Here is a 23,593-nt window from a genome sequence, read left to right as displayed (position 1 = left end):
TATTTCTTGTTCCTTTTAAGTAGTGCTATACTCCCTTTACCCTAACCTGGCTCAGATTTTCATCCTTTTTAGGCTGATTTCACAAAGATCGATTACAGAATAAGAGAATACTGCAGCTCTACATCCTTGACACAGCACTTCTTTGTGACTAGCATCACATTCAAGAGCTAATCCGTTGTTACAACTGAGCATTCAAGAGGGAGACATGGCAATTTTGAGTCAAGTTGGAGTGAAAAGGGTATAGAAGTTGTGTTCCAATGTGATTTAGGCTGGCATTCTTGTCAGTTGAAACTCCCTAACACTCCTTCCCAAGTGATTTACTTGGCTTATTACACCTTGCTGTCCTCGTCTTTGTTATTTAAACCCTTCTAATACCTCCATACTCTTCACAAATAACAAAATTATAATAGCCCACTGTATCCTAAAATAAATCACTGAGGAAGAGGTGTTTGGGAAGCTCCTTCGGCACCAATATACAAGCCATACTCTATGGCTTCAGACTTTCATATAAATAGATGGCGTTAAGATGCAATATAAACAGATGAGGACAAAGCACAATGATATTCCACAAACCATTAGTAACACAGTGCTAGCCATTTCACTTCTCCTCGATCCTTATCAGTAGCGCCAGGAGCTGTGTGGCGCCCCGTTCCTTAGTCACCCACTCTATGCTATCGGGGTGGAGGTGCGGGTCCGGGGCAGGGAGGGTGTTGGGGTCGGGGTGGTGTGGGGCAGACCAGGGTACAGATGGGGACCCAACCTTGTATGACCCGGGCTTCACTGCTACCTGTAGTACCACGCGCACTTGCACATTTTTACGGGTGCACGGGTCCACAAACCTGTAATGACACAAATAATGCTCTGGGCTTCATGAAATAACCATCATTATCATCAATATCATCATCATTGTTGTTGTCATCATCTCATCATCATCACCACCATCCTAACCTGATATCTCATAATTTTATGTGCTAGGATCAAAGACTGAAAAATACATGTTTTGGATATCCCTACGGCAGAGTAAGTCCTCATTACATTTTACCACTTCTGTCCTTTTCTGCAAATTAACTTCACAACAAATCATAAAATGGCCGCCTAGTAAAATTCAGTGGCTACCTATATGGCTGTTGTGCCAGTTTTTTCCAATTTACTGTACCTGCTACGCAGAAAAACATGATAATTTTCAACACATCACCTACGTACACAGTAAACTTTCATTTATCCGTTGTAATTCAGACAAGCCCTACGCCGGTTAAAGTGAAGTGCCAGATACTGCATATCCAGCGCAATATTTGGCTCTGAGCCGGATACTGTGATTCTATCCATCTTGACCCTCTACTCTGATAACTTTACCACAAGTAAAATATCAAAACTAAGCATATACAAGCAATACAGTAATGATACAGTACAGTACATGTGTACTACTGTATGTACTCAACAAGTGTTGGTATCGATGGGGAGTAACAGCACTTGGAGGTTCGCCCTTGTAAACAGTACAGTACAGTACATAATACAGCACAAGGGTAGTTTAAGAATTACAACGGCACATCAGGACATGAGCAGTGACAGGCCATTAGCTTTGCAATACAATACAGAACAACAGCTTGAACACAGGACACCACATACTCAAAGCACCCTGGGCCGGCTGGCTACCGCTTACGAGCCGGATCAGACCCCTCAACACCGGATATGTCGTTGGATCGCCAGTTAAGTCACGTTTCAGAGCCGGATGTTGCATAAAAATCGCCGGATATTGCTTTAATACAGCCAAGATTGCTGCGTTGGATACTGCATTGGGCCAGATGCTGTGACGATGAATAACTGAGAGTTTACTGTAATGAGGATTTACTGTATAAAGATAGGAAATAGTGGAAATGCCTCACTAAACTAATCCTAAACTAATCCAACATAATCCTAACCTAGCTTACTTACCTTAACCCTACCCAGTATATTAGGACAGCTTAGCATGCATTAAGTGAGGTTAGAATGAAGTCAGAATAGTTAAAATAAAGTTAGAATAGTTAGAATGAAGTTAGAATAAAGTTAGCATAAAGTCTGAAGTTAGAATGAAGTTAGAATAAAGTTAGAATAGTTAATGAAGTTGGAATAGTTAGAATGAAGTTGGAATAATCTTAGAACAGTTAAAATAGTCAGAATGAATGAAGTTAGAATAAAGTAGAATGAAATTAGAATAGTTACAATGAAGTTAGAATAGTCAGAATGAAATTAGAGGTTAGAATGAAGTTAGAAGGTAAAATGAAGTTAGAACAGAATTAAGTCAGTTAGAATGGAGTTTGCATAAGGTCAGAATGATGTTAGTTTGTCCCCCACTCAAACTCAGGCACTAACAGGGCAGGAGGTGCGAAGTGGTGATCAGAGGCGTATGTGATGGTGGGAGAGAAGCACAGCTGTGACCCATCGCTGTCATCGTCCTTACTGCGTCGACCCGCCAGCGTTGAACTTACACCTAACTCTCCTGTGAATGTCGATGAAGAAACCATTAGCCTTTACAATACAACGTAGCCTTTTATATCTTGAGTCTGGTATGAATGATGGATGCCTTTATGTGGTGGAAGACAGAACTGTGCAATTCCTGTGCTCAGTTATACAAATGCCCCTCAGCTTACTTCCAACTCCTTGAAAGGAGGCTGACGGACACAGGATAAGGACAACTTTAACCTGTTGTCCACCAGATTCATGCTTCAGATGGGCCAGGGGTTGCAACTACTATTACTACTACTGCATCAGTCTTGCTACTGAGAGAGAACTTTAAGCTTATGATAAATAAATCACTGTAATGTGATGAAACTCCAGAGGCCTCTGGCTGTCTTACCTATGGCAATAAAATCATGTGGTGTTAGCCAGGATAAAGTATGCAAGACATGCCTGGTCTGAAGGGGTTAAGGGTTGTTGTTGTCGCTGCTTAATCCTGGTCTGTTCGGCCTTGAGACCCACAGACCACCTGTAAGCAACTGTGTGTGTGGGGATGTCCTGCAGGTATAGTATAATATATACGCTGTGTTGGGATCCAGCACCCCCTTATGGTAAACGGCACCTCCCCAGGGTCAGGTGAGGGCCCCTTCCGTGGCAAAGTCCAAGGAAATAAAGCAATGTGGTTCTTGGATGGATGCCACGGCTGCTCTACCCAGGGTGCACTGCACCACCACATGCAGGCTCCTTGTCAGCATCAGTGGTTGAGTGTAAACTACCTTGATGATGTAGGAGTCACATTTATCACACCAACTCACCAAAGAAGAGTAGTTCCCCCTTGTCCAGCATGCGTCTGACAGCCCCAGGCCTGGTGCCATGGTAGGCCATGTGCCACGACTCGTTGTTGTCGCCAACGCCACTCACCAGACCAAACCGACACCACCCAAACGGCTGAGCGTAGTGCTTTGGGGGGTTGCCTGGGAGGAAAAATTGTCATCACTGTTGCTGTCATTATCATCATCATCATCCACACCAAAGACAAATGGCATAATACACAAAGTCCATATCATCCTTTTCACAATTATTATCATCACTGTCAGTCACTGTGACAAACAGTCATTATCATCATCAACCCAACCCTGATTCCCACCTTTAGTGTAGTAGGGTTCATCTCCTCGTATCTTATGGCAAGTCTCACAGTAGCACAGGTTGCCGTCTGAGTTGAAATAGCCCTCTGTGGAAAGGATCAATTGTTAGTATTCATGCCATGGAAAAAAAATTAGGTTGGTGGACTTTAGCCTGCAGTCCACTGGGTACATGTTCAGATAAGCCTGAGGCTGCTACTACTACTAATACTGTACTACCACAGTTTGAAAATGAAGAAGATAAACAGGACATGGACCCAAGGAAGCACTGATATTGGAGGGATACAAGTAACACACGAGGACAGTAAGGTGTAAAGCAAAATAAATCACTTAGGATGGGCTGCAGGGAGTTTTCTTAACTAACAAGAATACAGGCCTCTGACTCTATGTACCTGTGGGTGAATGTCTCCAGCCGATATAAAAACAAACGAGTAATATCTGGGAACAAGTAACTGACCTGGTAATGCCAACGAGGTCTTGAAACGATGACACATATTTTGGTATTCACAGTTCTTTACAATTGAGCTGTCTGGTAAAGACCTAATAATACTCTGGAAAAAAAGAAAATATCATCATCTTCATTATCACCATTATCATCATCAATATCAACACCAACACCATCATCATTATATCATTATTGTCATCATCTAGGTAAAGCAAGGTGATTTAATTCAGGAGTGAGTTACAGGAGTCTGAATGATCTATGTAACCACACCATTGAAGCCAAACCTACCTTATCTTTGTCTTTTTGAGGGAGAGCCTGAGTGTCTATATTGGCTGTTGGCTGTCTGGTGTCATTATCAATATTACTGCTGTTATCTTGATGTAGGCTTGTGTTCAGCACCCCACTCGTCGGCTGTTGCTGTGATTGCTGTTGGGCTTGCTGTTGTTGCTGCTGCTGGAGGTTGTGATGATGGTGGTGGTGATGGTGGTGGTGGTGGTGATGATGCGCAGCTTTCATTAGGTTCTTCTTGTTGTGGTCCTGTCCTGTTGGTTGTGTGGTGGAGGTGACGGTGGTGGTGGTGGCTGGTGCTGCAATGGTGGTAGTGGTGGAGGTTGTGGTGGTAGTGGTGCTGGAGATGGTGCTGCTGGGGATATTGTTGCCAGTGGTGGAACTAATCATGGTGCCAACATCACTGCTACTCAGACTGTTGCTTACAATCAGTACCTAAAAAAGTTTGTACATCAGATATTACAGTATTAAATTTTGCCCTAACAATAAAAATACAGTACTTCCATTACATTAAAGAATTACACTCTCCAGTAATAATGAAGACTTTCCATAAAAAAAAGATATAACCTACACAATATCCTACCACTTAGCATGAAAGACATACTATTATAAAAAGCTCAGTATGAAAGTTTAAGGGGAAAAAATCAAGCAAGAATCCAGCTCTTAAGGAACCTCTGTGCCTTGGTTGGCCACAGAACAGCTTATGTTTTGAATGGACTGGAAACAATTAAGTGCCAAAACCTGCCTACTTAGTCCCAACAGTTGCTGGAAACTGTTGGAAAAAAGCAATTTCAACTGTGTAATAAGATTTGGTGGCAATGTGACCTGACTACTGACAGTATTTGTGGCATAGTTTCCTGGCTTTGAGTGAGGATTCCACGACTAGTTTCAAAGCCTGTGGCCAGATCTCACACATGGCAGTATCTGGCATGGTTGATGGTAACATTGTTTACTTCCTCTTATAAAAAACATCAACATTCCATATAATAAAATCTACAGCACTGTCCACATGAATCAAGTATGATGTGTACATTGCATGGTATTTCCTTAGCTGCCACACCCTGATCCACATCTACTATTTAGTACATGTAATACAGTACACTAATATCCCTTGTAACACTTGCAGCAAGTTTAAGTGCATACAATATCTCACCTCTTGACACTGTCCATACAAATCCAGTAGGACATGTACATTGTGTGGTATCTCCTTGGCGGCCACACCCTGATCCACACCATTCACTATCAGGTGTAGCCGGCTCTCCTGGTCCACCCTCACACCCACCACATGTCCACCTGACCCATTTCCACCTCCTGCCAGGCTGTCAAGGTCGGGTCCATAGCGCCCCTTGATCTGACGGTTACGCAGATTACCACGTTAAGGTATAATCTTCGTATGTCACTGTCATTGTCTTCATATCAACAGAATCTTTATAGAGTGCAGTCAGCAATGAAACAGAGAGTGAACAGCATGTACAGCCTTAGTTTTGAGTTAGGAATGATTCTCCTTGGTTACTCATCAAATCAACCTTCTAATCAACTGAGCTGAGGGGGATTATGGATTTCTGTAATAAGACAGGAAAGCCAAAGCACAAACAACATTAACAAAAACAATGCACAAAAAACTGCCCTTGAGTAAAAATAGACACTACCCTGTCCTGTGGGTGAAACAGCAGGGCAGAGGAGAGGGAGAGAGGGAAGGAGGGAGGAAAGAAGGGGAGAGAGGGTGGGAGGAGGAGATGGGGAGGGAGGAGGAACAGGAGGAAGGGAAGGGGAGAGGTATGTTAGAGCTAATGCACAAATAACAAACATACTGTACCTTGACTCCATTATAAAACACCGAGTCACCCGATATGACCCATGTGTTACGTTTGAGGGCAAAGGCTGTGTTGGGGAGGTGTAGCTTGTCTGGGAGTTGTGCGGTCACACCAATCATCAATGAACTCGACCACCGGGGATTGAGAGCACCCAGCCGCACCTATGAAGGGGTGAAAAGGGCTAAGTTTGGTAAGGTGGCAAAGAACTTGAATAAATAAATAAAAGTTTTTGTCATAATGTGTAATTTTCCAGGTTACTTTACTTTTATGTTATTTTATGATGACAGAGATAATGACAATGACAACGATGATGATTATGATGACAACCATGATGATGATAATGATGAGTAACACAACAATAACAATAACGATGATAACTATAATACAACTCTCAACACTCACCTGGAAGACAGTATTTCTGGGCAGCGGTTTTGCCGACATAACAACACCCTGGTTATAACTCTCCGATCTCCTCGCTGAAAGTCTGTCCGGAGATAGCAAGATATTTTTCCCTGTATTTTCATGGAATGGGATGACCGATGAATCCTTGTTATTCGTCCCTTGGGCCTGGGGTTGCTGCCTGGGGTCTGAGGTGGTGTCTGGGGCTGGGTGGCAGTGCGGTTGTGATCGTGTGTCTCCGTGGCGGCCATTTTGTCCTCCCTCAGGTCTCCCATGGTCGTTTGGTATTTTAGAGTCGGTTGAGGCTCTGTGGAGGTGTTTGTACAGGTTATTATTTTTTCTTTTTAATACAAGGAAGAAGGAACCAAAGGCCAGAAGCCCAGAAGACTGTTCCCTCCAAGAAAAAACAAAAACAACACAGCCAAATTCAAGATCCATTCATTTCGAGATGCCTGGACACACTGCATTTGAAAGACTGGAGACCATAGGCAGTAGGAAATAGATAGAGGGAGACAGTTCCAGAGCTGACTTACATAATACATCTGTGAAAGTACAGCATGCCCTTGTTTTATGACTCGGATGCATTTTGGGGACTGATCAAATAACAAGTGTAGTGTTGTAAGAACTGCATCAGCAAGAAAAATAATGGGAACCTGGCCATCACAGTGATCACACAAGCAAAAATAAATAAATAAATAAAATCTATGTATTGCCAGACGCCTCAATCCCGTAAGGGGTGGCCACATACAAATCGCCTCCATATCGCCCTGTTCAATGCCATTTCACTGCCCTGCTCCCAGTTCACACCCCACTCTCTCATATGCCTCTCCACTCCATCCCTCCATCTCATCCTTGGCCTCCCCCTCGCTCTCCCCCGCTCCACCTCACTCACATACACTCTCCTCGTCAGTCTCTCGCTCTCCTTCCTCCCCATATGGCCAAACCACCTCATCGTGTTTCTCCGAACGCTTCCTATCACATCAACATAGACACCACAACACTCCTTCGTTTCCTCACTTGTCAGTCCGTCTCTTCATGTGACTCCAAATGCCCCTCTCATAAAAATAAAATACTAGTAACACTTTTTAAAATTAGTAAAATGGAAAAGTGTCCTAATTCCTTATTCATCGTATAAGCAAATGGCTGAATAACAAGTGACCACATAACAAGGGTATGCTGTATTAATGAAAGACTTGAACCCATCTTTACAACAAAAATAAATCAATCCTTCTACCTGACAGCGCCTGGCCATTAGCAGCGCTGAAATGCACTGGCAATCTTTGATACGTTAAATACATCATAGTGAGAGTAACTGTGATGGGAGATGGAGAGGAGTATGAGAGAGGGGGGTGTAAGTTTGGGAGGATGGAGAGTGAGAGACTAACTACGCGAGTGTACGTGACAGGTGGAGGGAGGGGGACACTGAGGATGAGATGGGAGGGATGCAGTATAGAGGTATATGAAAGAGGGGGTGTAAGTTGCATGGACGGAATGAGAGACTAACTAGGAGAGTGTATGTGAGTGAGGTGGAAGGGGGAAGAGGGAGAGGGAGACCAATGATGAGATGGAGGAATGGAGTGAAGAGGTATATGAGAGAAGGGGGTGTAAGCAGGGGGGAGGGGCAGCAAAACAGCAAGGGACAGGGCGACATGTAGGTGATTAGTGGCCCTATGCAAGATTAAGACATGCAGCTATAGATAGATAAATCGATAGACAGTACCTGGAGTCCATATGAGGAAGATGTACTGAGTTTGATGGATGAAAGCCTGAGTTAATGGAGATGTGTCCCAGAGGATGACGCGACTCCGGCTGCGACAGTTCCAACGAGTCTTGTGAAACAGCATTGTTGTTTGAGGCGACCACCGTGGAGTCCATGACGGGGGAACTGGCCTGTCTTGATACACTTGTTGCCACCACAGAGTCAGTGAACCCAAACAAGTCAATTACACCAAACACACGCTGCCAGGGAAGACCATATACGTACCTGGTATCACCATTCAGTTAACCTAAATAAGTCAATTACACAAACACACGCTGGGAGGGAAGAAGAAATATACACCATTTTAACTGAATTACCATTTGTGATGTGATGTGGAGATTGTGTAAGGAAACAATTACATAACTGAAATTTGTATGGCAGGTTTGTGTGGCAGAAACAGGAATCACAGTACATACCCTACACACTTTTGTAACACTTCTGTACGGTACTTGTAGCATCCACCAACAGAAATCCCTGTCCATAATCTACAAATCCCAATCCATATCCTTGATATCCCAGCCCATAATCCAGAAATCCCAATCCATAATTTAGAAATCCCAGCCCATAATCTAGAAATTCCAGTCCACAGTCTACCTACCTTTGTAACATTAGTAGCAGCGACGCCAAAGTCTTCTCCATTAATGAACAGTCTCATGGCCCCATCGCTGGTCCTCTTGATGCCCACTCTGTCCCCTATCAGAAGGCGGCCCAGGTTTGGACAGTAGTTGAGGCGGAGGACCGATGAACCGTTCCGCCGCACGTCCGTTCCGCTGACCCACCAGGTGTCAGCTGATTCAATCCCCGTCACAGTAGCAGGCAGGCTGACAGCGGGGTATGTGTCACTGATGGGCAGGCTGGTGAGGCCGATTGCCAGTGATCCACAATACCCTATGGCTACCCTCTCTATTGATACCTGTCAGGGAAATACAGGTATCATTATCAGTGGCAGCATTTTCTTCATCATCATCAGTGTTATAATTTTCGTTTGCAACAATGTCACTGTCATAACTTTATTCATCATAATCATCAGTCACCATTTGCTTCATCATCACTATTGTCATTATTTTCATCATTATCATTATCATCACCTTCACCATCACAATCATAATCCCCCTGACCCATCTCCCAACAAAAAATGGGGTGAGGCTGGACCCGGAAACTGGGAGTAAGTGTGGAACTCAGAGAAATTCCACTGCCGCCACCACCACCACCACCATCGTAACCCTTATTTCAACCCAAAGATGAGGTGAGTTACTTCAAAATGCCCTCCATAAAAGATCACCAGGAATGTCACGCCGAAGGTGTCTAACTTCTATACATGCTAACTCACCTCAAACAGTTCCTCCGGCTCCAGTGGGTGAGACGTAAACACCAGGCCGTGGTTGAAATGCCTGACGCGTGTGGCTGTTGTGTTGTTGTTGCTCAGGTTTATGTTCGCTCCACAACACTTTGAAAACCTGTGAATAACCTGAAAAAATAAATACATAAATAAAAATAATAAGGATAATAATTTAACTAATGACATGTGGTTAAAATGTTTACCTACTCCACTCAACCTGACCCTCTAATAATAATAGCCATAATAATACAAAATAATAATAAGAATAATCACTATCATCTTAAATGTCGGGACCAACTGCTTAGCCCCAGGCTCCTACGCTCCTCATGGGGCAATGTAGGATTGGATGATGAATGGATGGATAATAAAATAATAATACTATCACAGTAATCAAGAAATAAGTATTTAGGGTCCCACTTACATTAAGTTTACATTTATTAAGACTTGACCATGCATATAATTTTTTTTTTTCACCTGTTTATGGCGTCTAACGGTGAAAATGGGTGCCATCGTAGCTCCAAACCATTGGTGTGCCATAAAGTTTCTCTGGGCAAATTTTTTAATGGCTGTATGCCCTTACTGACACCAACCCTACCTACAACCATTAGTCTGAATTGACAGTTTTCCTTCTCCTCGGTCACCTGCAGGTCCAGCCTACTTGGAGAAAAAGACTGCAGTTGTGTAGAAAGGTTATGTAGCTATATGCATCCCCTTTGTACTCGAACTTGGCCTACAACTGCCATCTCTCCATCATGACTGCTGAGTTTTAACAATGAATTAACACTAAATATGATGCTAGATACAGAGTGCTATGGAAGGAATGTAGAGCCACAACATGGTCTTTTTCTGCCACTGTGCAACATGAAAAGAGCACTGAGAAGATGAAAATTTGGGCCAAGTTTGAGTAAAACCAATATGGTGTCTCAGCTTCAACTGTAAATCTGTTTCAGCATCCCCTCCCCCCCTCCACACAGTCCCACTGTACTACCCAGAGACAATCATGTTGGATAGGGTTGTGGTGATGGCTAGGTTGCAGTAGGTAGGGTAAGGTTAGGTTAGGGCACGGCAGGTTGGGTTAGATTAGGTTACAGTAGGTTAGGTAAGGTTTACAGCAGGTCAGGTCAGGTCAGGTTAGGTTAGGTTACAGTAAGTTAGGCAAGGTTAGAATAGCTTAGATTTGGCTAGGTTAGGTTGCTGGACAAGATTAGGTGAGGTTTGTTTTACTGTATACTGTACCTCTAGCCTTCAAAAAGTAACTCCAGTGCATACCTCTGATCCAACACTAGCCTGTCCAGCAGCCGGGAGTGAGAGATGGGACATATCAAGGTACTGTGACACCGAGATAAGAGACTGGTCGTGTCGGATGGGGTTGTGCACGATGGTGACCTGTGCACACTGTCCGTACAGGTCAATCACCGGCCATAAACCTGCAACGGAGAGACGTTAAGAGTGGATGAAAGTATCGTACAGGTTGTCCTCGTTTAAAGTTGCTAATCATTAATCCCTTCCACCCAATAATGTATTTTGTTTATATTCTTGCTGTCTCCTAGTTATTTCATTTATCAAAAGGTAGACTTTATGAACCGGAAGTCTTAGATACAGTACTGTACACCTTTATTAACCCCTTCATCTTCTCTGCCTAAATATCCTCTCTTTTGCCAAATGAAGCCATTCAGTGAATTCAAGGACAATATATCAATGAAATACTCTGGCAGAAGGAATAAAGTTTGTTTCATTTCACTAATTCATTATCATCAGGTAGCATTTTGGTCCATCCTTACTATTTCCACACTATTTCATTCTAGCCTTTGGTTCCTTCAATAAATGAACAAATAAATAAAATCTTACTGAATACGTCCCTCTTACTATTGGGCACTGGGACATCTTTTTCACTTTATTCTTGTCAACTTATGATTTTCTACAGAACAGGACAGACTTTTCTGACTGATGTGGTAAGATATAGCAGTAATATACCTCTTCAATCTGAGTCCTTTCTTAAGTCCAAGAAAATCATCTGGTGACAACAAAATCAACAAATGAGAACGTCACCCAATTGATGAAGGTGATGACTCATATTCTCATCAGCTGAGAAAGCTCCTTAACAACTTTTCCAAAATGATTTATTTTGTTTATTACACCTTAGTGTCGTCTTCTATACTACAGAAGATTCTCAAATTTTGCATGATCAGATTTGGACAACTTGATTTTCTGTGGCAAACAAATATCTACCAAGTCGTACAGTTTGACTACAAGTTGAATTTTCAACGGGTCGAGGTTAGAGTTTAGGATTTGAAACATGTCTTGGTCTGCAAACACAGTCTGGCTACGTAGAACCAAAAAATTACAGTGGCCAATCTAAACATAAACAGGGGTCACAGGTCATGATCATCTGATGTAAAGATCATGCCTATTATTTATGCCGAACTGGCTATATACTTTAAATTCACGAGGACCAGGATTACTAGGCCTTTGGGGAAGACAAACACAAATCACCACCCACTCCCAAAATTATGACGTATATTCCTATCCTCATATGCTAAATCTAACACTTAACCCACTAAATCTAGCATCAGTCAGTAATTGTGCCCCTGTCCCCTCCCCAGCCATTACACTGGTGGAACTATTGAAGTGAGAGATATCCCACTCAATAACATACGTTGTGTGTGGTGACAGACATGTGAGCAAGCCATCTATACTCTGTTCACTTCAACTTCGCCTAAAATTGACGTCTCTCCATCTTCAATGCTGAGTTGTAGCATTAGGTTAACACTAGAATATGGTGCTAGCCATGAAGAAGTTCTATAGCAAGGATGAAGAGTCATTTTACTGTTTTAGTCTGCAACTGAGCTACAAGAAATACTTTGACGATTTTCAGTTTTAATTTTGGGGTTTAGGTGAATTATAAACTGCTTATAGGCTTAGTTTAGCTTGTTTTAAAGCCTTTTGGGGGTTTATGTAAACTAGAAACTTGTTTTTAGACTCATTTGGGTGGGTTTAGGATTCGGCTGGGGGAAACCCAAGACTCAAAAACACATCCCTATACTTTACATGTTAAATCTACCCTGAGATACGATACCCTGTCTTGCAATGGATTTTTACTTAACCAATTGCATCGTTCAACTGGGGTATACCTGTACATCATCATTAAATTTCTACCAAAAGAGACTGACACAAACAAAACAAGTGCCTGGCTAAAACTACAGTATATATCGAACATTTCAGGAGGCAAGATTTAACTCAGCTTTATAACAGTTTTAATAAAAATGATGAATAGAAATATATAAGTGCCAGGTTTTCAAAAAATTCAGACTTCGTTTTCAGGGAAATAAAACGACGAGAGCAATGTACTCTCCCCTGTACTATTTTTGTTATGAAGCTTCTTCAATATTTCAGTAGTGTATGATGGTATTTTGCCACACAGGTTCTCACATCAACAAAGAAAAATCACAGTAATTAAACTCGTACTCAGGGCGGACAAGCTGTTAATGGTGATGGCCTCTATAGTAGCCGCAGCGAGAAATGAACGCTGTGGTGGGGCAGCCGGGATGACCGGGGATTCCCCCACTGTAGCCATATCCACATGTCACCGACCATAGAGGTAGGATGTCACCGACCATTGGCCACCGCTGCAGCCCCGCTCCATGATCCTTACCCTGTGTCTCTGGCTTTCTCTTTCTCTCTCGGTTTCTATATAAACTGCTGTATTTCCGAAACTAATTATGAAATTATTATGTTTGTTCCACACCACCACTGAGGTAAAAATCAAGGAGAGTTTTCTGTATAAAGGTTTCCCCCCCCTTGTCTGAGGGCAGGTCAGTTCTGGCGAGTGTATAATTATAGGTCAGGCGGAGGTATCGGCAAGGCCGCACTCCCCCGCTCATATGCCACATTTAGGAGGGGGGGGAAACCTTTATACAGAAAACTCTCCTTGATTTTTAACTCAAAGGTGGTGTGGAACAAAAGTCATAATAATTTCATAATTAGTTTCGGAAATACAGCAGTTTATATAGAAACCGAGAGAGAAAGAGAAAGCCAGAGACACAGGGTAAGGATCATGGAGCGGGGCTGCAGCGGTGGCCGATGGTCGGTGACATGTGGATATGGCTACAGTGGGGGAATCCCCGGTCATCCCGGCTGCCCCACCACAGCGTTCATTTCTCACTGCGGCTACTATAGCGGTGGGCAGCTTCACAAGTCCCCCACTGCAGGGGTTAAACTCTGGAGAAACCTCTTACAGTGAAGGGATTAGAATTAACGTTAACTCCCCCAATGTCAACCAAACTAAGTCAAGTGGTGGCAATAATAAAAGAAATATACATCCCTCAACCAATGAAGCTGAACACAAACCCAAAGATGTTTTTTTGTCACGAGTTCTTGCCGCTAACAGATGATTTTTTTCAACAAAGGAGAGACTGCTGGAAGTACAGAGGTTAATGAAGACTGTATCTACCCCCTCTTGTTCAAACTGTCCATCCCGTAATTATATAAACTATTACAAGAATCACAAGACTAAATTTCAAAATTATATTATCCTACTGCAAAACTGACCACTTCAATCCTAGGATGTTATATCTATTTTAGTCTTGCCAAGTCTAGGGCCTTTACTCGTGTTGGTCAAGGAAGTTCCCTAACACCTCTGCCTAAGCAATTCATTTTTGTTTATCACACCTTACTGTCCTTTTCTACATTATATCAGTGGTTCTAATATCACCATACGCTGCATAAATAAGGTACAAAATTACATTAACCAGCCACATCCAAAAGTAAATCACTACAGAAGAGGCGTTTGGGAGCTTTCTTAACCGATGAGAATATGGGCCTGGATGTTTTGGTAAACTTAGGTCCATATTCTTTTCAGTTAAGGAAGCTTCCTAACACCTCTTCCTTAGTGATTTATTTATGGATACAAATTGTTACTATCTATGTTATTTATGCTGAGTATGGTGGCATTTGAATGATTTAAATGGCACAGAAGAGGACAGTAAGGAGTAATAAGCAAAGTAAATCACTCAGGGAGAGGTGTTAGGGAGCTTCCTTAACCAATGAGAGTACAGGCCTATGGAAAGACGTCTCCAGCTGAAGGGGGTCACTGAAGGCAGCATCTGACCACCCTAGTCTGAAAGGCAACTCCTACACTGAGTAAAAGTGCCTGGAGACAGCAAGAATTAAACAAAAATATATCGTACTCGTCAACCAAACTGCTCACCTTCTCATACTGCCCTGGCTGGAAGAATGAAATAACCAGGTTCTGTATTCCTGTCATGTAAGGAAGCCCCCTAACACCTTTTCTTAAGTGATTTGTTTTGCTTATTGCACTTTACAGTCCTCCCCTGTGACAAATAAATCCATCTAATATCACCATACTATGCATAAATTATGAACAAAAGGATACTAGCCAGCCATATCCAAAAATAAATCACTAAGGAAAAGGTGTTGGGGAGTCTACTCACCTGACAAGAACACAGGCAAAACAAAGACCCGCTGTTGACTGTTCAAAGCTTTACTGGATGACAGGAGTAAGAGCATCATAAATGTTACTTGGATACTCTAGCAAAACTCTGAATTTTTGTACCCCCCTGTTCCTGTTGTCGTCCCAGGCTCCTCTGAACACGAACCTGATGGACTCCTGGCTAAAGCTACCATTGTGACCACCATCCTCCTCTCAGGGGACAGGGAGGTAGACGAGGGAGTAGAGGGACGTTTGCATAGAACTACTGTACCCAAATACACCAATGCCACTGCATGAAGGTGTCCCCCTCCAGCACCTTAACATCTTCACAACAGGTATTTACTTTCTGGATAGAATTACAGGCTGAGCAAAAACTATGCCTGGTATTCTCATCGTTTAAGGAAGCTCCCTAACACCTTTTCCTATGTGATTTTTTTTTTTTTCTTCATACACATTACTGTCCTCTTCTGTGTTACAAAATTCATTCCAATATCGCCACACTCTGCATAAGTAATGTACAAAAGGATATTAACCAGACACATCCAAAAGTACATCATTCAGGAGGAGGTGTTAGGGAGCTTCCTTAACTGATGGGAATACAGGCCCATGACTCACAAGGCTATAACTGAACTGCAGTGGCCTATAAGGTATAATAAAAGTAGCAATGAGCCTATTACATACTGTACCACAACACAGACGACACAATGCTAGCGTAACATACCTTCGTCTTCTAATGGATGGCGTGAAACAATTTAATTAACCTTAGTGAGAAAACAAGGGGAAGTTTTGCCTCCACAGCAAAGAGCCTTACAGTACAATGGACAAGACTCATGCAACACACACGGACGCACTGTGAAAACCAAGTATGCACGGCTATACACGACCCTCCCAATTTTTTAACAGACCTTTGTGGATTTTTATGATTAGTGTTAGCACTGATTAGCCTGCAGGCTATATTGCAGAGTGCAGTCAGCAATGATTAACAGAGGCCAGACTCATTCTCTTTACCACAGGCTTCAAAAATTATCATTAAAATCAGGTTTGTCTGCCAAATTCAAGGTTTATCATTAAAATCAAAGGTCTGTCATCAAATTCGGAGATCTGTCTTCCCCTTGGGAAACTTGGGTTTAACATTACAGTCCATAAACAGACACAAAGGGTTATATTGGCACTGACTAAGGCGGCTCACCAACACCTCTTCCTTACCAGTTTACATCAGCATATGGAACAGGGAAAGTGAAGGCAGTGAAGGCAGGTAGGAGTAAAGCTGAGTGTTTCTGAGGACTGAAGCCATGGAGCGTATAGTGAGGCTCAATGGTTGGGATATAGTGATTGTGGTTTGTATTCTTGTTCAGTAAGGAAGTACCCTAACACCTTTTCCTAAGCGATTTATTTTGCTTATCACACCTTTCTGACCTCCTCTTTGTTACTTAAATCACTCTAATATCACCATACTCTGCATAAGTTGCCTAAGAAGGGATATTAACCAGAAATATAAAAAAATAAATCAGTATAGAAGAGGTGTTAGGGCACTTCCTTTGCCTATGAGTATGTAAGGGCCTCTACGTACCTAGGCTGTGTGGTAAGTGACAAGCAAGGAGGTTAGGCTGGGTGATACGTGAGGAAGGGTATGGGCAGAACAGGGAAGGAGGGCTGTAAGTATAATGACAGCAGCGACAGACAGTAAGGAGGTAATTTAAGTCTTTGCATGACAATCTTGTGATCCCACACTAATGTACTGTATTAAGGGTAAGCTTGGACTCAGTACCAAGGCCACGAGTCAAGAGTGAGACAAGTGGATGTGAGTTATCTGAGTAAGCTCCCTAACATCTTTTCCTAAGTGATTTATTTTGCTTATTACACCTTACTGCCCTATTCTGTGATATATAAATCCTTCTAACATAACTATAGTCTGCAAAAATGAAGGTACAAAAGTATATTACCTGAACACATCAAAAACAAATCACCAAGGAAGAGGTGCTAGGGAGCTTCCTTATCCAACAAGAATACCAATCACAAGCTCGCATTCTCACTAGATAAGGAAGCTCCCTAACACCTCTCCCTTAGTGACTTATCTTTGGATATGACTGGTTAATATCCCTTTGTACATTATTTATCCACAGTATGGTGATAATGGAAGGATTTATGTAACACATAAGAGGACAGTATGGGGTAATAAACAAAATAAGTCACTTAGGAGAAGGTGCTAGGGTGTTTCCTTAACTGACGAGAATACAGACCACAAACTGACAAGTGTTAAGGTTCAGGGACACTTTGGTACTGAACTGACTGGGACGGAATGTGTGTGGAGTGGCATGAGATAGTTTGGTCATGCGTCAAGGAGTGAAAGGGTGACTAGAGGGTCTGTGAGTGTGAGGTGGCGGGAAAGATCAAGGATGAAGTGGAAAGGTTGAACAGAATGCATGTGAGTGAGGTGGAGGGAAAGACAAAGCAAGTGGAAGAATGGAAGAGGATGCACGTGAGTGACGTGAAGGGAGAGACCAAACAAGTGGAAAGATGGAACACAATGCATGTGAGTGAGGTGGAGAGAGAGACCAAGGATGATGCGGAAAGATGGAACAGAATGCATGCAAGTGGGGTGGAGGGAGACAAAGGAAGAAGTGGTGGAACAGAATGCATGTGAGTGAGGTGGAGGGAAAGACCAAGCAAGTGGAAGAATGGGAAAGAATGCATGTGAGTGGGGAGAAGGGAGGCCAAGGATGAAGTGGAAAGATGGAACAGAATGAATGTGAGTGACGTGAAGGGAGACCAAGCAAGTGGAAAGATGGAACAGAATGCATGTGAGGTGGAGAGAGAGGCCAAGGATGATGTGGCAAGATGGAACAGGGATTTATATGAACAAGATGTGAGATGGAGGGAGGGCAGACAGATGGCAGAGGACAGAGACACTTGGCTGTTACCTGTTCATTCTTTACCTCCTCTGGATTAAGGTGTTTGGGTACTCATCAGTTAAGGAAGCTCCCTAACACCTCTTCCTTAGTGGCTTATTTTTGGACATGGTGGGTTAATATCCTTTTGTAGGTTATTTAGGCAGAGTATGGTGATACTGGAATGATTTGTGTAACAATGAAGAGGATGTCAAGGTGTAATAAGCAAACAAAATCACTTAGGAAAAGGTGTCAGGGAGCTTCCATAGCCAACAAGGATAAAGACGTTGAAGAGAAACTGTCATAGCAATGGAGGAGGTGACAGGCAGGCTCCTATAGTCAAGGGAATACAACCCAGACTCATATTCTCATCGGTTATGCAGGCTCCCTAACACCTCTTCCTTAGTGGTTTATTTCTGGATATAGATGGTTAATATTCTTCTGTACATTATTTATGCTGAGCATAGGGATACTGGAAGGATTTATGTAACACAGAAGAGGACAGGAAGGTGTTGTAGGCAAAATACGTAGCATAGCAAAATGTGCAAAGGAGATTGATGCAGTGTATGGCTATTCAGGAAGGATTTATGTAACAAAGAAGAGGACAGTGATGTGTTGTAAACAAAATATATCACTTTGGAAAAGGTGTTAAGAAAATTTATGCAGAGCATGGCAATACTGGAAGGATTTATATAAAACAAAGGACAGTAAGATGTAATAAGTAGAATAAATGGTTTGGGAAAAGGTGTTAGGAGATTTATGCAGAGCATGACAATATTGGATGGATTTATGTAACGCAGAAGAGGAGAGTAAGGTGTAATAAGCAAAATAAATGGCTGGAGAAAGGTGTTAGGGAGCTTCCTTAACCAACAAGAATACAACCCAGAGACAATCTGTACTAAGGCTAAAAATACTGGAGAAGGGAGTTTACGATGAGTGAAGAGACAGTACACTAATATTTAAAAATCTAAATATCTTCCAACATAATATTCAAAAATCTAAATATCTTCCAGCATCATAAATAAACCAAAAGCAAACATGAACCAACAGATATATAACTGCATTCTATTTCTGTACAAACTGTAGTTTAAAATTTCAAATACTTTCAAACATCACAAATAACTGAAAATAAAAAGAGGTCTCATCTCTCATTTTCCTTTCTAAATAAAAAAAATAATAAAAACAATAATAATAATAATGTGTAAATATTTAATAGGAGGTTTAGGGTCCCAACTGATGTCAGAAAGGAACCATCTTGCATCACTGGACCATAAATCATTCTGCATTTTACAATTACAATACAGTTAGTCCTCATTTAAAGCTGTTTCAATTACCTTCAAAATTAAGTTGCTGACATATTAATACCTATTCCATACTTCAAATTACTCAACTGATTATAAAATTGCATTAATACCAGATTTAATATTTTTAATCATCATAAAATTGAAATAATATCAGATTTATTATTTTCTATATATTTAATTATGATGATTTTTATCTCCTCAGTCATGATCCAGAAGATGTACCAGCTTTTTATTATTTGTTTATTTTTTGCCTGTCATAACCCAGATGTGTTTATCAGACTTTATTATCATTATTATTATTATTTACTTTTTTACCCATTAGTCATGACCCAGATGTGTGTGCACTGGATTTGATGATAGTTATTATTTTTAGTTACCCCTCAGCCATGAGCCAAAAGCATGTCTGACTAAAACTGTTTCAAGTAAAGTAGCATTTTCTTTCCAAACATCCTAGGCTTTAAGTGAGGACTGACTATGTAATAATAGCTCATCCTACTGAAAAACTATCCTAGAAAAAGAAACTAACTATTTACACTATAAAATCTATCCTAAACTGCACTATAAAAATTCTGCATGGTGGGGCAATAACTATCGTGCATGTGGCCAAGTCTTTATGGTACAGCCTAACATTTTTTGATGCTAACTCATGCATATCATTTACTTAACTCCCTGAACATGGGTGACATCCTCTTCGGTTTATTTCTGCCACTACCAGACAACAGTAGATCCTCACTATATCAAACTACTGTAATTGGGGGGGAAGCCTGGTCCGATAATGCCGAAAGTTTGATATATAAGGTCACACACCCCTAGTGGGACCTGACACACATGATTGAAAATAAATGGCTACAATATCATATTCTAGGACTGTAAACAAAAACTATACCCATCTGACACTAACTTGGCCCATAATTTCACCCTTTTGCAGTTTAGTTCACATCCTTGCCATTGCACTTCTTCATGACTAGTAGAGTAACATTATAATCTGTTATTATAACTTCGTAATCATGAAAGGAGGGCAGACAATTTCAGACCAGGTTGAAGTAAAAAGAGCAGGACACACGTACTGTACATTACCACACCGTTTATCAACCCAAGTTCATTTTCACCGACAAAATTTTGGTGGGTTCAGAAACGTTCAATAAATCCAGAATCCATTATGTCGTGGTCTGATACAGCGAGGGTCTACTGTATTTAATTTTGCTCTGTTAGGCCCACTGTACCGAAGGGGAATGATTAAGACTACATCTATCCCCTAAAAGTGTCTATCCTAAGCTGAAGAAAATCATCAGGAATGGCAAGAGTACATTTTAAAACACTCTCTTGGGTTCAATGGATTCAATAAACAGGTGCTAATTGGGTATAGGAGAGAAAGGGGTGTGAGATGGAGGGAGGGCAGCAAAATGGCAGGAGACAGGGTGACATGGAGGCAATTTGTTTGTGGCCATCCCTTACGGAATTAAGGCTTCTTGTGTTAGATACCTAGAGATAATTGGGCAAATTTTCAGACTACAGATTAAACTAACAACCAAGGGTGCAGTTCTAGCTTCCTTGTTTTTATCTCTTTCCTTCCCTATTGTCACTACCAAACCAGCACCAATCCCAAACCCTAAGGTCCTTCTCTCAGGTCTTATCATCATCTGAAGCCTACCCCTCTGTGCTCTACCCTCTACAATGTCACTCACACAGATATACTGGGTGGAAGAGAGGCACAGGTTAGAGCTATCCTTCTTTTCTCTTAACATTTCAGGCTATAAAGAACCCATCTTCATGAGGATCACTGAAGAAAATAAAGAATCCAATCTCTCTCTGAAGATGGGTTCCGTGTAGCCCAAAATGTTAGAGAAAATAAAGAATCCAATCTCTCTAAAGAAGCATCAGAGAAAATAAAGAATCCAATCTCTCTAAAGAAGCATCAGAGAAAATAAAGAATCCAGTCTCTCTGAAGATGGGTTCTGTGTAGCCCAAAATGTTAGAGGAAATAAAGAATCCAATCTCTCTAAAGAAGCATCAGAGGAAATAAAGAATCCAATCTCCCTAAAGACAGGTTCCGTGTAGCCCAAAATGTGGAGAAAACAATCTAATCTCTCTGGGGATGGGTGTCAATCTAGTGCCATGACTCAGCATTCAAGGTGAAGGGATGGTAATTTTTGGCCAGGTTACAGGAAACAGTGTATAGCTAGAAATAAGCTGAGATGGTAGGGTATGTGGACATGGTTAGCCTTTTTTTTCTTTCTTTCTTTCCTTCTTTTTATTTTTTTGGGGGTACTTTTCCTTCTAGATGAGTTTCACATTCACCTGATGGCTAAACAAACTAATAAAATGTCACACATCACATAACATTCATTCATTCATTCATTGCCAGACGCCATGTATCCCAGACGGGGTGGCCAATGGCTTAGAATTAATTGTTTTACAGGGAGGGGCACTAATCCTCCACCAACCCCACTTGACACTTTAAAAAAATAAAAACCCCATCCATCATAAAAAATAATAAAAATCAAAATAATTCAAACAGACCCTATTCTCATAAATTATACAGCTTTCCAGCTCCTCTTCTCATTTATTTATTTATTTTTTTTAGCAATACACCTAAGTACTCTATTGTAAGTCACGTCCTTTTTTTTATCAACAGAGATGGCCCACGTAACACAGGAATAATATTTAAGTACAGTATGCTGCAATACATGGGTCAGAAGAGGTAATGGCTGGCCTACTGACTCCACAAGATCTGTTTTGTTTGGAGGAGGAGGAGGAGGAGGAGGAAGAGGAGGAGGAGGAAGAGGAGGAGGAGGAAGAGAAGGAGGAGGAAGAGGAGGAGGAGGAAGAGAAGGAGGAGGAGGAGGAGGAAGAGAAGGAGGAGGAGGAGGAAGAGAAGGAGGAGGAAGAGAAGAAGGAGGAGGAGGAGGAGGAGAGGAGGAGGAGGAGGAGGAAGAGAAGAAGAAGAAGGAGGAGGAGGAGGAGGAGCAGAAGATGGAAGGGAAATATGAGGATATGAGGAGGAGGAACAGGAAGGAAAGAAAGGAGATAAAAAACAAGGGAAGAAAAATAATGGGGAAGAAAAGGAAGGAGGTAAAGATACAAGAGAAAAGGAAGGAGAGGAAAAGGGACCAGAGGAAAAAGAAGGGAAGGAAAAGGGACAGGAGGAAAAGGAAAAGAGAAGAGGAGGGAAGAGGAGGAGGAGATTACAATTCCTAATGTTTGATTCACAGATGGGCTCAAAAGCTAGATGATGCAGAGGATTAGGAAAAGGAGATGAAGATGGCCAAGGAAAAGTTGAAGGGAGTGGAAGATGGAGGGGGAAAAGGGGGAGGAGGATGATATGGAGGAAATGAAAGAGGAAGATGAGGAGAAGGAAGATGGGGAGGAACAGGAAGAGGAAGATGGGGAGAAAGAGGAAGAGAAGGAAGATGGGGAGGAAAAGGAAGAGGAAGATGGGGAGGAAGAGGAAGAGGAAGACAAGGAAGATGGGGAGGATAAGGAGGAGAAGGAAGATGGGGAGGAAGAGGAAGAGAAGGAAGATGGGGAGGAAGAGAAGGAAGATGGGGAGGAAGAGGAAGAGAAGGAAGATGGGGAGGAAGAGGAGGAGAAGGAAGATGGGGAGGAAGAGGAGGAGAAGGAAGATGGGGAGGAAGAGGAGGAGAAGGAAGATGGGGAGGAAAAGGAAGAGGAAGATGGGGAGGAAGAGGAGGAGAAGGAAGATGGGGAGGAAAAGGAAGAGGAAGATGGGGAGGAAGAGGAGGAGAAGGAAGATGGGGAGGAAGAGGAGGTCACTAATACAGTACAACCCCCACATCTAAGTCAACCAAAACAGGCAGAGATGCTGACTCACCCGGTGGCAAGTTATGACACGCGGTGCCCTGGTCCTCGCCGTTGACGTAGTAGTGTAGGCTGCCGTCGCTGTGCCGCATCATGCCCACCCTCGTCCCCACCACCAGGGCATCCAGGTCGCAGCGGTAGTTGTTCATCACCGTCTGGCCGTCCTTCATCACCGACGCCCCGCTCAGCATCCAGGTGTCATAGTCGATGTCCGTCATGGTGCTTGGAAAGTCGATGTCCTCTGGGGGTATGGCTGTCACGCCTGTTGGGGAATATTACAAAATGTCCTTAATATGTGTTGCTTTCTTACATTTCTTTTTGTTATCAAGTACAGTCTCCTCCTCCTTGTCATCATCATCACTATCCTCCTCCTCCTCCTCATCATCATCATCATCACTGTCCTCCTCCTCCTCCTCATCATCATCATCACCACCATCCTCCTCCTCATCATCAGGATCATTATAATTTTCAAAACTTTTTCTTTTTCTGACTAAAATAATGAGGCAAGATCCAG

General features: G+C 42.2%; 1 protein-coding gene across 1 annotated transcript in view; it reads right to left on the bottom strand.

Moving 5' to 3' along the window:
* Positions 1-598: 598 nt before the first annotated feature.
* The window catches only part of Neurl4 (neuralized E3 ubiquitin protein ligase 4), a 38,484-nt gene continuing 15,489 nt past the window's right edge, over positions 599-23,593 (bottom strand). Inside the window, exons 15-28 of the mRNA XM_080286826.1 lie at positions 23,093-23,341; positions 10,889-11,046; positions 9,611-9,748; positions 8,879-9,193; positions 8,242-8,480; positions 6,525-6,828; positions 6,125-6,283; positions 5,462-5,659; positions 4,309-4,743; positions 4,033-4,126; positions 3,581-3,664; positions 3,249-3,407; positions 2,350-2,476; positions 599-839 (exon numbers count right to left, since the gene is read on the bottom strand). Coding sequence (XP_080142952.1) covers positions 599-839; positions 2,350-2,476; positions 3,249-3,407; positions 3,581-3,664; positions 4,033-4,126; positions 4,309-4,743; positions 5,462-5,659; positions 6,125-6,283; positions 6,525-6,828; positions 8,242-8,480; positions 8,879-9,193; positions 9,611-9,748; positions 10,889-11,046; positions 23,093-23,341 — 2,900 coding nt within the window. The remainder of the gene's footprint in view (positions 840-2,349; positions 2,477-3,248; positions 3,408-3,580; positions 3,665-4,032; positions 4,127-4,308; positions 4,744-5,461; positions 5,660-6,124; positions 6,284-6,524; positions 6,829-8,241; positions 8,481-8,878; positions 9,194-9,610; positions 9,749-10,888; positions 11,047-23,092; positions 23,342-23,593) is intronic.

Source organism: Coenobita brevimanus, chromosome 114 (genome assembly GCF_032717465.1).
Source record: "Coenobita brevimanus isolate Jiangsu-jjx chromosome 114, ASM3271746v2, whole genome shotgun sequence".
Classification (NCBI taxonomy): domain Eukaryota; kingdom Metazoa; phylum Arthropoda; class Malacostraca; order Decapoda; family Coenobitidae; genus Coenobita; species Coenobita brevimanus.
The sequence above is the reverse complement of the archived record's forward strand: the minus strand, read 5'-3'. Positions and strand labels throughout refer to the sequence as shown.